Source organism: Mya arenaria, chromosome 16, assembly GCF_026914265.1.
Source record: "Mya arenaria isolate MELC-2E11 chromosome 16, ASM2691426v1".
Lineage (NCBI taxonomy): Eukaryota > Metazoa > Mollusca > Bivalvia > Myida > Myidae > Mya > Mya arenaria.
Window position 1 is genome coordinate 25,353,644 of NC_069137.1, and position 17,119 is coordinate 25,370,762.

At 35.6% G+C, this 17,119-nt stretch overlaps 2 protein-coding genes across 2 annotated transcripts in view; both read left to right on the forward strand.

Annotated features, from left to right (window-relative positions):
- LOC128221523 (ficolin-2-like) overlaps positions 1 to 17,119 on the forward strand; it is a 107,708-nt gene that overhangs the window by 65,139 nt on the left and 25,450 nt on the right. The window lies entirely within an intron of this gene.
- LOC128221953 (ficolin-2-like) lies at positions 1,183 to 15,316 on the forward strand. The gene is made up of 5 exons (XM_052930671.1): positions 1,183 to 1,226; positions 9,837 to 9,977; positions 13,925 to 14,058; positions 14,192 to 14,288; positions 14,966 to 15,316. Coding segments are annotated over exons 1-5 (561 nt in total). The 5' UTR covers positions 1,183 to 1,225; the 3' UTR covers positions 15,154 to 15,316.

The following is a 17,119-nucleotide window of genomic DNA, read 5'->3' on the forward strand; positions in this document are numbered from 1 at the left end:
ACCGTAAGAACCCCAAAAACGGGTTTCTGTAGATTTTTGCATATATATTGTGTTAAAAAAGACAATGGGTCTTAAATTTAAACTCGACAACCACAAATGGGACTTATATCAAAACCGCGACAACCAGAGAAAGACCTTATTTAAAAACCTCGGCACTTGCTATGTGTCTTTCGATAAAACTGTGAGAACCGGAAATGGGTCTTTCGATAAAACCGCGACAAACAGAAATGGGTCTTAAAATTGTCGTCATGAATACCTTAAATAAATGGCTTTAACAACACATCACACGGCAGATGCCGCTGTTTTATTTCTAGTCGCATGACACAATGACTGTATATATCCCATTGACGTTATGTTTGCTATTAGAGCGGAAAATATGTCAGTATTGGACATGAACCTTGTTCGTTGAATTGTAACATTAATAATAAAACTACTATTACCAAAGTACAACAAACACCTGGTTCTTGTTACAAGCACGTCATTTCTTTTTTACATAGATAAACACATTTCAAATTTACGTACTTCATTCTCAAGACTAAAAAATCAACAAAACACTAAATCCACTACAAAGTTTGTCAGAGCCTGTATTTTTTGTGTTGCTTTGAACTCCTAAAAACAATTACAAATTCAAAAATAAACCATACAACATACAACATTTTGCATCATAAAAAAATTTAAATATTTTGGATTCAAAGTCGACACAAACTAAGCACGCGTCTTCCATGCGTCTTAAAACCAGTTCTCACGCGAACAACAAGACGGTTTAAGTTCACTTAAAGGCACATCGTCAGAAAAACTTGCCAAAGAAAATTATCCATTGAGCATAGCGTTTGAAAAACATATATCCTAGTATATAAACAGAGCAATTATCGATTTGATATTTGAGAAATAATAATCAGAACAATAACTTATATATTTACGCCGTAGTAATAATGTTCAAACGTTTTCTGCATGTGCATCATCCCATAAATCAGACGATTCCAGCGCTTCCAGACTGGTTCCTTTGACTAGGTGTAATTCATTCGTTGCAGCTTGTTGTTTTGACCGAGTTTATTTTTTGCACAGCCTTCAGATATATTTAGAATATATTTCTGTATCGCTGAGCAGTCTTCATAGCATTAGAGAATTGTACTTACCCCTCTGAGTGAATATTATTGTGAGTGTTGGAGCTCGTTATGTTAAGTCAAAACTTATTTGTCAGGAATAGGAATTGATTGTGTGTAAAAGTAAGTATTACTATTTTTATACATCCTGTTTTAGATTAATCTACGATTTATTAATCTTAAAAGTTCAATGAATCCCATTACGAATTGATTTTAAGTAATTTACTTAGCGTAATTCTGGAGCTGGTGTGTAGGAGGAAGTTTCGGACCGGCATATTTAATTGAACATGCACTAGCGAATTTGGACAGGAATGTACCCGGTGCGCGCCCTCTCTAAAACTGTTCAAATGTAGTGTATACGAAAATAATGCACTTGAAAGATCTATTTTAGATTAAAATGAAGAACTGTTTCATTAAAAACTACCTCAGGCCCTATTTAACCTTATTGCACTCACTACAACTATGTCCTGTTCGTATTAATCAGGAAGGAGGCGTTCTTTTCAAGTCCTGCTAGCAGAGTGCGCCCTCTTAAAGGTAAAATCCTGAAACCGCCCTGACATGCACTATTATAAAGATAGCAAGAAGGTCTCATCCTTCTCTAATAAATATGACTAGTTTGAAAAATTAGTTTATGAGCTAAACCTATAAAGGTGTTTAAATCCCCAGTACAGTCCTGTGCCGCTGACCGTTCCAAGGCGGCATCCCAATCATTTTAACTAAGATAATTGCATGCATTTGTAGCCAATGTCAATGTTGTTTTGTTGCGTTATGAGTCTCGAGTTTCATGTCTGTGAGGCCATAATATTCTCAGACTCTTTGTCTACTTTTGACTTCTAAGCTAGTTCCTGTTCTATCCAAGTGTGTTATAACTCATTATTGCATAGTATACATACGTTGTAATATAACGTGTAACAGAGTGGTCACATCTCTTTGTCAGAATACTAATACAAATCATTTATCTTGATTAAATTACATGCCTAATATGCAAAATTATTCTAATTGAAATTTCGCATTCAATTTGGTGAAATAGTCAGTTTTATTATTAACCACATTGACGTTCGGCTATACGATAATCGTGAACAATTGTGTGTCCGGCTGATACTTATTTTTTTTCATATCGTTCAAAATAAGAAATCATGAACTGATATTTGCTAATTTCCCAATCGTAGGTCAAGATTTCCTTAAATGAGCTCGTAGTAACATTCACTATCAAAACTAATGACGTCAAGTTATCCTTAAATAAGCTCAAAGGCACTAAAACTACCATTAAAGCAATTTAGTCAAGATGTTCTTATATAAGCTCTTATGAACGAAAACTACCTTAAAAGCAATGAAGTCTAGATGTTCTTATATAAGTTCGAATGAACTAAAACTACCTTAATAGCAATGAAGTCAAGATGTCATTATATAAGCTCGAATGAACTAAAACTACCTTAAAAGCAATGAAGTCAAGATGTCCTTATATTGGCTCGAAGGGACTAAGACTACAATTAAAGCAATGAAGTCAACATGTCCTAATATGCGCTCGAAGGAACTACAACTACCATAAAAGCAATGAGGTCAAGATGTTCTAGTATAATCTCGAAGGAAGTTTAAACTTCAATTACAGCAATTTGGTCAATGGTATCGTTGGACTCGTGATGTCATTTATGTAACAAGAACTATGCAATCTTCGAAAATTAATATCGTTTTGTATGAAGTTTGTTTTTGTTGTCATTGTTTAATCGCCGCCGTAAACGCCTATGCCAGATAACACGATTGTTAACAATGGTGGTTCTGGATATGTTTGTTTTAAGTATTATCTTTTAATTGTTTATGCCCATTTGAATTGCTACGTGTATTGATGTTCAGGCAGCGGCATCTGAATAAGTCATCCTTGATATGTGCGACATAGAATAATGCCAAGTAATCGATTAAAAATGGCGGCTTGAGCGTATTTTTTGAGTGGACGGGAAAAGTGTTGCTGCTTCCTTGATATGGCACGAATATGATAAAATGGTATAGGTATACGTACATAACGAACATCTGTAGCCAATAGACTATTCTCAGTACAATTATCTGCAAATAAGTCCATAAACTTTACGTTGAAAATATTCTTCTAAATTGGCGCCTTGTATGACTGTTTTGTCAGTGACCGAAAATGGCTTCAAAAACACCTGATACTCGGAACAAAAGACCAATTACAGAAACAACAAGTCCCTCGGATAACGTAGCTGGTGAGCATGTGAATTCGCCGAACCCATTGAAAGAGTCCATCCATCTGGCAAAAGACAGAAAGATTTTGTAACTCTTTTATGCAAATTCAGTTCTTGGAAAACAAAAAGCAGGGTCTACACACAAAAATCTAATCTTAAGCACCATAAAGCTGAAAATTACAATGTGTTCATCACTGAGGACCTCACTCAATATAGACAGTCCATCATATCAGTTTTGAATGTTGCCAGAAAAAGCAAAAAGGTCAACTCCTTCTGGACCAATGATGGTAGAATATTCTACAAGAGAACTGTTGATGGTCCCAAGATCCTTGTCAAAGACAAGTACAGCGTCGAACATTTCTTCCCGAGTGAAAACCTGGCGGCTAATGTAGACAAGCCATGGCAGACAACCTATGCTGATGCCGCTCGTGGATCAGGATCTGTAGCTAGTGTGGAGTGACTCTTGCGTAGACACACCAATGCTTGTGTTGTATCATTTAAGTTTATACACTCGTTAATATAAGTATCAAATAAGTAATTAGATGATATGATGAACCCATATTATCATGCCATAGTTATCTGCGTATTAAAGCATATATTGTGTTAACTTGATGATAGTTTACTCGCATATTTGCCAAAAATAATAATAATGAAAAGTTACCTTATGATATATAGTCCAGTTTGTTATATATGTATATATATATTTATATATCCGTCCTTAAATGTTATCCAAGAAAGAGTTTATTAGCAATTTAGCACAGAACTTTAAACTCTTCTTTGGTAAAATGATAACACACCACACTGTAAATACTATTTTATATCATTATTAGTATCATTCTTGTTGAAAACAATTATGTAAATAATCCGACACTGTTTCACTATCAATGTACATACACATTGTACAGTTGTTTATTATTTTTCATATATAATACATATATACATGTATATCTATGTCTGTATTAAGCTGGAGTTAGGATTGATATGCACATTCCATTTTAGTCCAGCTATACAACTGATATATTTTATCATTATATTTGTAAAAAACACCAACTACCTAACAAAACGTGTAAAAAGCGATTTGCACGATAATTTAACTTCAATTTCATAAATCTAAACAGTTGGGGTAAACCCAGGGTGTAAACAGATTGTTTATTGTGTAAATATCCAACATTTTCCAAAGGTCTAGACAAACCCACATATGCTAATGATCTTTAACCATTTAAGTTGGTATTAGCATGATATTTCCTTTTCTATGAAATAGCACGTATTATATAATTCATATTGATTACATATGTTAGCTACTTGATAAGTGTCATTATGCTAAATGTTTTGTTCGAAAATAGCTCACCATTTTATCTTAATAATTATTTAGACGAACTAATTATGCATTCATCAAATTACCGTTGTCTTTAAATAATCATTGCTCTATGATAATGCAATACTTTCCCTTACACTCAGTAGATTTATGAGAATGACTAGTTTTCTACCTATTCATTCCTTTATTGATTTATTTATCTTTACTCTTTCTTCCCCTATGTCTGACTCATTGTTTTCCATAGTGTGTCCAATATATATATTAGTCTGGATATGCAGTTATATGTGGTCACTTCGCTGGATGCATCGCTATTCTATACATATTTAAATATTCTGAATATTACCATGTAAACCATGGGTATTGAACAAGATCAATGGCGAGCATCCATCGGATTGTACTACGCAAAAAGAAATGGGGTAACTAGGTCAAACACTTGGTCACCAATTGCTATTATCTTAGATTTTATCCTCACCTTTAAGCGAAGGGTTGTGCGTATTGTTGATCAACTTTTCGTTATTTCACAGTTATTTCTAAATATTTGTTTCATTCAATTGTCAAGAGACTTGAAAGAAACGTATTCTAGTTTGATAAATACTTATTGGGTAGATAGTACTAGGTTTACGGATTAGCCCCTTCTTTAAATATAACTGAACCAGGTTGTTATTGAACAGTTTACCACATATCACCTGTGTAGCAGTGAGTCAGAATGCTTCTTCTTTTCTTTTTTCTTCCTGTCTTTTACTAACATTTCCTTCACTTATCCATTTCCTTATCTTTTTCTTATCTTATTTATATTTATCGCCAAATACTTATCAATTTTATGTGCTCATGGGGAAGACGTTTCTAATGTTGTTAGAACTTGTGTCCAGCCCATTTGCTTTTTTTATACTCTATATTATTGTTGTAAATACCAATTATGTTGAAAGAAAAAGGCAATAAAATATGTTTAAATCAGTCACTACTAAATGATTTCTATCGACAGCCCACAATGACGGTTTCTGTTACACTGACTCAAACAAATGACCGCACAGAAATAACTCGATTAAATAGTAAAAAGAGTAAACTAGGACAACACAAGCAATGTTTAGATAACATTTAAAAAGTTTAAGAGTAAACAAAATGAAATTTGAAACATACACTGACACAAGGGGAGACAGATTTCGCCAGGAGAGAATGATAAGTAGAACATGTGACTGATAATCTTGTTCTTACGACTGCAGCCCATAATGTCAGGCCGTATGAAAAAAAAATGTATGCGACAGTTACCCCTTTTGTAACAACTGCTTACAATACTGAATGGCACAACCTTTTTCTCAATACAACAGACGATAATGGCAGAGACGACTGTTGACCTTTTTAACACGACTACAAAATATGATACAAGACAGTATGAAATAATTCAAGCCTTTTAAATATTAAAATGATAACCTTTTTATCACAACTACAAACACTTAAGCCAGATTGCATGAGGCAACTGTTAAAATATGAGTGTAAACCCATTTTATCACAACTGAAGACAAAAACACTATGGAACAATAAACAAATTGCCTCTGTAGTTTGCAAACAAAACAAACTATTAAAACAAACGAGATGGTAACTGCAAACCAAAAAAAAACTATAACAACAAACATAATGGTAACTGAAAACAAAGCAAACTATTGCAACAAAAAATATGGTAACTGTAAACAAAACAAATTATTACAACAAACAAGATGGCCTCTGGTGTTTACAAACAAAAAAGCTATTACAACAAACAAGATGGTAACTGCAAACTAAACAAATTATAACAACAAACAAAATGGTAACTGAAAAAAAGCAAACAATTACAACAAACAAGATGGTAACTGCAAACAAAACAAACTATAACAACAAACAAGATGGCCTCTGGTGTTTGCAAACAAAACGAACTATTAAAGCAAACGATTTGGTAACTGCAAACAAAACAAACTATTACAACAAACAAGACGGTGTTTGCAAACAAAACAAACTATTACAACAAATAAAATGGTAACTGCAAACAAAACAAACCATTACAACAAACACGATTGCCACTGGTTTTTGCAAACAAAACAAACTATTAGTACACACAATATGGTCACTGCAAACGAAACAGACTATTACAACAAACAATAAGGTATTTGCAAACAAAACAAACTATTTCATCAAACAAGATTGCCTCTGGTGTTTGCAAACAAAACAAATAATTACAACAAACAATATATTAACTACAAACAAAACAACCTGTTACAACAAACAATATGGTAACTGCAAACAAAACAAGCTATTACAACAAACAATATGGTAATGCAAACAAAATAAACTTTAACAACAAAACAAGATTGCCTCTGGTGTTTGCAAACAAAATAAACTATTACAACAAACAATATAGAAACTGCAAACAAAATAAACTATTGCAACACACAATGTGGTAGCTGCAAACAAAACAAACTACTACAACAAACAAGATTGCCTCTGTTGACTGAAAACAAATCAAACTATTACAACAAACAAAATGGTAACTGCAAACAAAACAAAATATAACAACAAACAAGATTGCCTCTGGTGTTTGCAAATAAACAAACTAATACAACAAACAAAATGGTAACTGCACACAAAACAAATTATTACAACAAACAAAATGGTAACTGCAAACAAAACAAACTATTACAACAAACAATATGGTAACTGCAAACAAAACAAACTATTACATTAGACAATATAGTAACTGCAAACAAAACAAAATATTACAACAAACAAGATGGTAACTTCAAACAAAACAAACTATATCAACAAAAAAGATGGCCTCTGGTGTGTGCAAACTAAGCACACTATTACAACAAACAAGATGGTAACTGCAAACAAAGCAAACTGTTACAAGAAACAAGATGGTAACCGCAAACAAACAAAATACGACGGTGTCTTTACACAACAAACGATAACACAATAAATTCTTATGTTCCTGGTGAAGAATACCAAGCTCCTAAAAAATGCAAAATAGACTTCCATCTAGTGCAAACAGTATCATAATGTTACCTAGGGATATACCAGTTTCACAGATGTCAGACAAGTGATTACATATTTCAAGTATACGTATGTGTTTATCAGGAAACATCAGTCAACCAGCCCTCATGTGATTCAAGTTTCCCACAGCTGCACACTTACGAAACATTAAGAGAGCACTAAAGTTGGCACGCATAATCAAGATTGCTTCAAGCATGCTTAACTTCTCATTATATATAAATATAGAACCGCAAAGTTTTGTTGTATTTCTTTGCTTGATTACCATTTCCATGGTTCATGTATTTTATTCGTCCTCGTAATTGCATGGAAAGTCTATATACACATTTATCCGGTTTTAATCCAGTTGAATGTACATTTTAAGTCATCAGTTTTTGGCAAAGGGCACCTAAAATATGTCTTTCATAAACTATTGAAGGTTACTTTTCTATAGTTTGCCTGTTTTGGGTTTTCAGTTCACATTTTACCAGAAGGGTTCATCATGATTCTGAGCAAGGCTAATATGCTATTTGTGCTGCTAACTATTTACGCAGTGGTATTTTACAAGGGAGCAAATGCCAATGAACTGTTGATGCAAACATTGTCCAAAGTGTTAACGCTAGATAAAAAGTTTGATAATTTAGAGACCGAATTTATGAAGTCCGTTAACGACGTAAACGCGCTTGATAAAAGAATGGACAATATGGAAACACAATTTAAGAACACGCTGACAGACTTACAGACACAGTTAGCAGAAGGTTTGAAACGTAATTCAGATACACCGAATGACTACAAACCAAAACTGGGTGGCATTACGAAGAGTATAGAGTCAACAATTTCTAACACCGTGACGAAAATGGTGAAGTCTCAATATCGTGCAATAAGTACAGCGATGAAGCGAGAAAAGGTGGCTTTAATGACTTTGAAAACTGAAATTAAAAACCATATAAAGGAAATAGATGACGAGTTTCAAAATGCACAAACCAGTTTTGAAGAACGATTGTTAAATCAGACCCAAGCACAGGAATATAAGTTTGAAAGACAGTCAGATGATTTAGGAAATTTCATCAGTGATGTGCGGGATCAGCTAAAAGGTAATTTTAGTGACGCACAAGAATCACTTGACAAAGCAATAGATGCATTCAAGGTTGACATGAAGAACACAACATTTAATCTAGAGAAGACCCTCAACAAGAATTTAGAAACCGTGCAAAGTGAAGTGAACTTGCGAATAGTATCCCTAATCTCACGAATGAGCTCAACTGAGGGAAGTTTGCAAAGTAACAAGGCGTTCAGTGAATCGATTAGATCGGATGTCAATAGTCTACAGAGCCAGGTATCCACAATGGAAAATAATCCTGGTAAATATTTAAATTGTTATATCCGATATTTAATGACCACTTTTTCCGCTATTTAGTCATTCCAAAAACTCATGAACCAGGTGCTGGGGATAAGCCCATGTCGTTAGTTTGGCGATTTTCTATTTGTGTACACTGAATACCTCAACCAATTGTGAATATCAATTTTGAACTAAAAACTTAATTATGTGCACCATTTTTTAAGTAACATCAGAACAGTATTTTTGTTTATTTGAATGTCATAAATAAAATTATTTTTAATGTGACGTCGCTCAATGGATATCACATCACAGTTGATGTCTATCCAACGAGTTTATGCAATAACATCAACCTTTAAAAAAAGTATCGGCTTTAAAAATAAGCTGAATCTTAGTAAACACGGTCTGACGCGTTACTATCGTTATACGTAAGTGCCCTCCTGTGTTCATACACTAGCATAAAACACGAATCTAATGCAAACATTGACTATACATTTCAGTCAATATTGTTAATCAAACAACACCAATATCGCTTTCAGAATATGTTTCTAGTTATCTTAAATGTTTGGCATGATGTCAGAAATATAATACACAATTACTAGTCATGTGGCAAGTCAGATTGTCTGACCAGTCCTTAAAATTTCCATCCGAAGTGTGTCATATTTCTTAATTTTATGTTTACGATAATTGAAACATTATAAATCGTCGATTATTTTAAAAACAAAGGATGCAGATATTCTATCTTTAACAATATAGATTTGATATGTCAGAAATCGGCATATCATATTCCTTCGGCGAGCTCACTTACATCTTTTCTGGAGGAGTTTAATATATCAGTGCATTACATCAGGACGAGAATAGAATCCTAAACCTGTCTCTCTTTGATATAGTGGACGGACAATGGAGTGACTGGGGAACGTGGAAAAGTTGTGACAGGTGTCAGAGCGGAAATTATTTCCGTGAACGGGTGTGCAACAACCCGTTCCCTTTCGGCAGAGCAAGTTGTTCCGGAGAAGAAATAGAAGTCGGAGGTTAGTATTGAGTTTGATATTATTCAAACGATGATTCATCTTACACAATAATGCTAGCCTCATTTTCCGTGGTATAGGTCCTTTGATTGTTTTCAAATTCATTGTATCCACTTAATGCTACTTTTCTATCACCCTTATCAATCGTTTTACTCCTATCAGCATTAACATCCGATGTTCCACTCTATATTGCGTGAACAAAACAAAATATACCAACAAGGTGGCACTCAAAAGTTAGCCTGTTATTTATTCAGTTCAGATATCAATGCATATACTAGGATCCACAGGTTTGGGCGTGCATGTGATGTTAGGGCGCTCTAGGCGATCTATGCCGTACTTGTGATATTGGCGTGCTTGTGGTATTAAGCGTGCTTGTGAAATTCGGCATGTTTGTGTTGTAAGGGCGATGTATGCGATATAGAGCGTGCTTGTGGTATTGGGCATTCTTATTATATGAAGGCGCTGTAGGCGATATAGGCCGTACTTGTAACATAGGCGTGCTTGTGATATTGGGCGTGCTTGTGATATTCGGCATGCTTGTGTTGAAAGGGCGCTATAGGCGATCTATGCCGTACTTGTGATATTGGCGTTCTTGTGGTATTAAGCGTGCTTGTGAGATTCGGCATGCTTGTGTTGTAAGGGCGATGTATGCGATATAGAGCGTGCTTGAGAAATTGGGTGTGCATGTGATGTGAGGGCGCTGTAGGCGATAAAGGGCGTAATTGTTATATCGGGCGTGCTTGGGGTGTTGTGCGTGCTTGTGAAATTTGGCATGTTTGTGTTGCAAGGGCGCTGTAGGCGGTAAATGTGTGCGTGTGTAATTGTGAGTGTTTGTGATGTGATGGGGCTGTAGGTGATATAAGGTGTTCTTGTAAATAGGCATGCTTGTGTAACTGTGCGTGCTTGTGGTATTATGCGTGCTTGTGGTATTGGACGTTCTTGTGAAATTTGGCGTGATTGTAATTTTGGGAGTGCTTTTGCTATTGGGCGAGCTTGTTATACTGGATGTGATTGTGATGTTGCTTTGTTTGTAGTATTTAGTTTGCTTGAGATATTTGATATATTATATGAGGATGTGCTATTAGTATTAGGCGTGCTTGTGATGTGAGGGTGATGTAGGCAATTTACGGCGAGCTTGTTAAATTGGGCGTGCTTGTGATATCAGGGCGCTGTAGGCGATATAGGGCGCGCCTGTGGACTTCGGTGAGCTTGTGATATGAAGGAGCTGTTGGCAATTAAGGGCGTGCTTGTGATAATGGGCGTGCTTGGGTATTGAGTGTGCTTGTGATATTGTGCGGGCTTTTGTTATTAGGCGTGCTTGTGTATTGTGTGTGCTTCTGATACTGGACGTGCTTGTTTATTGAGTGTGCTTGTGATATTGTGCGTACTTTTAGTTTTTAGGGGTGCCTGTGATATTAGGCGTGCAAATAATATTGGGCGTGCTTGTGGAATTGGACGTGCTTGTGGTGATATTGGGCGTGCTTGTAATAATGAGGTTGCTTGTGATATTAGGCGTTCATGTGGTATTGAGCTTGCTTGTGATAATGTTCTTATCTGTGATATTGGGCGAGCTTGTGGTATTCACCGTGCTTGTGATGTGAAGGTTTGCTTGTGATATTGTGCGTTCCTTTTTTGTGGGAATTGGGCGTGTTTGTTTTGATTTTGGGCGTGCTTGTTTGTTTTGATATTGGGCTTGTTTGTGATATTGTGTTTTATTGTGGTATTTGGCGTGCTTGTGGAATTGGGCGTGACCTGAGGCCGTGCTTGTGATATTTGGCGTGCATGTGGTATTGGTAGTGCTTGTGATGTGAATGTGTGCTTGTGATATTTCGTGTGCTTTTGATATAAGGGCGCTGTTGGCGTTGTAGGGAGTGCTTATGGTATAGGGCATGTTTGTGATATAAGGGCGCTGTTGGCGTTGTAGGGCGTGCTAATGGTATTGAGTGTGTTTGTGATATGAGGGCGCTGTTGGATGCTCGCGATATCGGGCGTTCTTGTGATATGGGTCGACCTAGTAATATTTGGCTTGTTTTCATAATGTAAGGGCATTGCTGATGGCATAGTGCGTTCTTGTGATGAATGGCGTGCTTGTGGTATGGGTTTCTACCTGTGATATAAGGGTGTTGTTGGTGATAACGGTGGAGCGTTCATTGTTATTGGTTTTGCTCGGATATCGGCTGTGCATGTGATGTGGTGGCGTTTCTTGTGATATAGGGCGTGCTTGTGATATCTGGCCGTATCTGGTAATATGGGGTTGTTGCTTATGGTGGCATACTTCTGCCACCAGATAACCATATAACCATATAACCATATAACTAACTTGTTAATTAAGTGGTTAACTAGTTACGTAACTAGCTAACTCCTTAATTAACTACTTAGTTATGTAGTTAACTAGTTACGTAACTAGTTAATCTTTTTTAATAAATAAAAGATCATAACGGGAAATAAATGCATGTTAGTGCCTACAACTGCCATTCCTGTATTATTTTACCAGCTTAATATTAAGTGGTTAACTAGTTACGTAACTTGTTAACCACATAATTAATTAGTTAGTTAAGTGATTAACTAGTTACGTAACTAGTTATAATAATCACTTACCAGTTAGTTGATACAAAGTCACACTTTAGTCATCGCAGACATTAGACGAAGTCTTTGGGGAAATTAACCACCATCTTCAGTTGATGGGTGTGATTCCATCTGTAAAGGTATTCTAAAATTATTTCACAAAAACAAGAGGAAATATATATAAATGAAGTTTTGTTTTCAAACAAACGAACCAGTCAATAATTGCCTCACCTGGTCGACAACTACCGACACACCTGGCTATTATTTGCACATTATAATTGAAGATTAATGAGCGGGCCTTTGATGTTTCAGTTTCATAGTTTGTTGCATAAAACAATGATGTATGCTATCCTTAACGTAATGCATGGCCGTTCGCAGGATGTGAAAATGTGGGGGTGCGATTTTCGGCAAATAGGGGTTCCAAGACGCGGTTGCCACTTAGTCAGGAGTATGGTGACAAAGCCCCCCCCCCGTTGGCTTTTTCGATTTTTTTTTAATTTGATGAGAAAACACACTCATTTCAGGGGGCGGCTTTCTAAACAATTTCATAATGAAGAGAAAACATATTTGTTAAATTTGGTTAAGCATATCTGTAGGGTCTTTGATTATAATACTAGTAGGTACATAAAAAGTTTAACATTAAAGGTCCCCTTTGACCTCTCGCTCTTCCGTGTCCATATAAAACGCCCTTTCGTATGTAAATGCACGAGCGAGCGCAGACAGCAAGAATCTTCGATCTATAGCCTACATGTCATGTATGCTATACTTCCCGCGCAGAGGCGGAAGAAGGAGTATGGTACAGTACGGGTATTCCAAATATTACGCAATATATATGTATAGATAAGTGATAACTGGTTAACTTGTTACGTTACTAGTTAACCACATAATTAACTAGTTATTGTTTATGTGGTTAATTAGTTACTGTTGTAAAGTAAAACAGTATCTACACTGAACAGTTATTTTTTCTTTCAATAGGTTTCCTGGTTTTCAGTTTTTACAGATTTTTTTTTTGAAAGGTTTAGGTGTTACATGCTGTGTTACATTTGACATGACATGCTGTGCTACGGCTACACGATACAAAATAAAAGGCACAAAATGCAAGAATCTTTATTTAAAGTCGGTAATTCGATAGCAAACTCATAGCTCAAAGCTATTTTTCGACAAAAATGTTTGGCTGTAACAAGTTATGCCTTTTTCACAGTATTGTTACATGTATTTATTCTCTCGTCTTTCGGTGCATTTTGAATGTCATAATGATTCATAAACTTAAAGTGTTGCAGGTGTTATATTAATCTCTATTGGTAATGAGCTGTTTCAATCATAAATATACTATTGTTTTGTTTAATGCGTGTTTCTGTAGGATATATATCAAAGATATGTTTCAGCCTTTGCCGACTGTTCGGAAATAAGACAGAACCTTGGCAGAGTGCCCTCTGGCGTCTATCATATCACAACATGGAAAACAAACCAAAATGCGAGTGTGTTCTGTGATATGGACACCGATCAGGGAGGTTGGACCGTGAGTGTGTATATTATTGTTTACAAAGTTTAAAGGGAATATAGTATTCACTTTTTAGATAAGATCGTGGTTTTATAAACAGTATAACACTCAGTCAAATTGCCTCGTGCTTTTACATATACAACCTTTGTAGGTGTTTCAACATCGCATGAATGGAAAAGTGGATTTCTACCGCAACTTCTCTTCGTACGAGAATGGGTTTGGATCTCTGCAGGGAGAATTCTGGTTGGGTATGTCAGCGTAGTAATCAATTTATATACACACAAGTGGTATTATGGTTTAATTGTGAAACGTTCATGAAATGTTAATGAATTTTGTTCACCTCGCGCATTGAATAAATATAAGATAAGTGTTTGCTTCAGCGTACTATATTCCACAAAGTGATCAAAAGCTTTATTTCACGAGTGGCGAGATCAAAATGTATCGATACACGGTATTATGGTTTAATTGAGATCTGTTCATGAAATTTAATTGGAATGTGTTTTTTTCCCGCCTTGAATAAATATAGGATACTTGTTTGTTTCAGTGTAAGATCATAGTATAATGCACCATGTGAGCACCAAACGCTTTTGTACACGTGTGGCTTAGCCATTTGTGAAATACTTACTTTTGGTGTGTACGTGGTGAAATGTATTGCAATCTTGCACTGAGGCAAACTTTATTTATGTTTATTATATGCCTAAACAAAATCAAAATGACTGATTTTGGTAAAGCGTGATAAAATGTATGTGATTTAGGAAATGACGTCGCGTTGACGTTTGAAGCGGGCCGAATTTTCAAACAGTGAAATTAACACTTAGTTTATATAAAATAAGAACAATCCCACAACGTAAAGTAAGACAATAGTAAATGATACGCAGGCAAAATGGCAACAAATTAATCTAATGCCAATAATTATATTCCGCAGGCCTCAAACTGATGAATGAGATGACATCCCGGACATCAAATGATTTAAGAATTGACATCACACGTGGCAGTGGTAGCACCGGTTATGCCGTATACGCTGACTTCAGTGTGGGAGCCGGGTCTAATTATACACTACATGTAGGATATACACGGTCAAAAAGTGGAGGTAAGTATACTCTTTTTTTATGAAAATAATTCATTTATGATTGAGGTTAGACAACGTTAATTAAAGTGTTATAAAAAGCGTTGAAAATAACATACGATTGTTGCGATGTGGCATAATATCGAGCCTTACTGAGCCGAAAATGTTGAGTAAAATTTGTTTATAGTTTTCGTTATGAGTAGTAACAAAATGTTCTTGTTGTCATTTGGGGTTGAGTTTGTTATGCAAGCTACAGACAACTAATTTTTCATACGTTTTTGAATATATGTTTTCACTCTAAAGCATGCATTATATGAACTGATATAGCAACGTGAATAATTCGCAAACCTCGTGTTGGAGATGTTTTTCAAAATGGTATTGACATTGATTAGGAAGCATTGACGGAGAGTTTTGAAAGGTAAGTATTGACGGAGAGTATTGAAAGGTAAGCATTGACGGAGAGTTTTGAAAGGTAAGCATTGACGGAGTGTATTGAAAGGTAAGCATTGACGGAGAGTATTAAAAGGTTAGCATTGACGAATAGTATTAAAAATTTAGCATTGACGGAGTGTATTGAAAGGTAAACATTGACGGAGAGTATTGAAAGGTAATCATTGACGGAGTGTATTGAAAGGTAAGTATTGACGGAGTGTATTGAAATGTAAGCATTGACGGAGAGTTATTAAATGGAAGCATTGACGGAGAGTATTGGAAGATAAGCATTGACGGAGTATATATGAAGGTAAGCATTGACGGAGTGTATTGAAAGGTAAGCATTGACGGAGTGTATTAAATGGTAAATATTGATGGAGTGTATTGAAAGGCAACCATTCACGGAGAGTTTTGAAAGGTTAACATTGACGGAGTGTATTGAAAGGTAAACATTGACGTAGTGTATTGAAAGGTAAACATTGACGGAGTATATTGAAAGGTAAGCATTGACGGAGTGTATAGAAATGAAAACATTGACGGAGTATATTGAAAACTAAAGCATATACGGAGTGTATTGAAAGGTAAACATTGACGGCGTGTTTTGAAAGGTAAGCATTGACGGAGTGTATTGAAAGGTAAGCATTGACGGAGTATATTGAAAGGTCATCATTGACGGAGTATATTGAAAGTTAAGCATTGACGGAGTATATTGAAAGATAAACATTGACAAAGTACATTGAAAGGTAAGCATTGACGGATTATATTAAAAGGTAAACATTGACGGAGTGTATTGAAAGGTAAACATTGACGGAGTGTATTGAAAGGTTAACATTGACGGAGTATATTGAAAGGTAAGCATTGACGGAGTGTATAGAAATGAAAACATTGACGGAGTATATTGAAAACTAAAGCATATACGGAGTGTATTGAAAGGTAAACATTGACGGCGTGTTTTGAAAGGTAAGCATTGACGGAGTGTATTGAAAGGTAAGCATTGACGGAGTATATTGAAAGGTCATCATTGACGGAGTATATTGAAAGTTAAGCATTGACGGAGTATATTGAAAGATAAACATTGACGAAGTACATTGAAAGGTAAGCATTGACGGATTATATTAAAAGGTAAACATTGACGGAGTATATTGAAAGGTAAGCATTGACGGAGTGTATTGAAAGGTCATCATTGACGGAGTGTATTGAAAGGTAAGTATTGACAGAGAGTATTGAAAGGTTAGCATTGACGGAGTATATTGGAAGGTAAACATTGACGGAGTATATTGAAAGGTAAGCATTGACGTAGTGTATTGAAAGGGACGTATTGATGCAGTGTATTGAATGGAAGCATTGACCGAGTAGATTGTAAAGTGAGCATTGGCGGCGTGTATTAAAGGTGGAAGCATTGATGGAGTGTTTTGAAAGGGAAGCATTGACCTAGTGTTTTGAATGGGGAAGCATTGACAGCGTGTATTGAGTGGTAAGCATTGATGGAATGTATTAAAAAGGAAGCATTGATGAAGTGTTTTAAAACGGCGGCATTGACGGAGTGTATTGAAAGGTTAACGGAGTGTATTAAAGCGAAGC

Excerpts from the sequence above, each read along its gene's own strand:
- LOC128221953 (XM_052930671.1), top strand. Across the intron at positions 9,978-13,924 it reads AGAAGAAATAGAAGTCGGAG|CCTTTGCCGACTGTTCGGAA; the intron begins GTTAGTATTGAG and ends GATATGTTTCAG. Across the intron at positions 14,289-14,965 it reads GCAGGGAGAATTCTGGTTGG|GCCTCAAACTGATGAATGAG; the intron begins GTATGTCAGCGT and ends TATATTCCGCAG.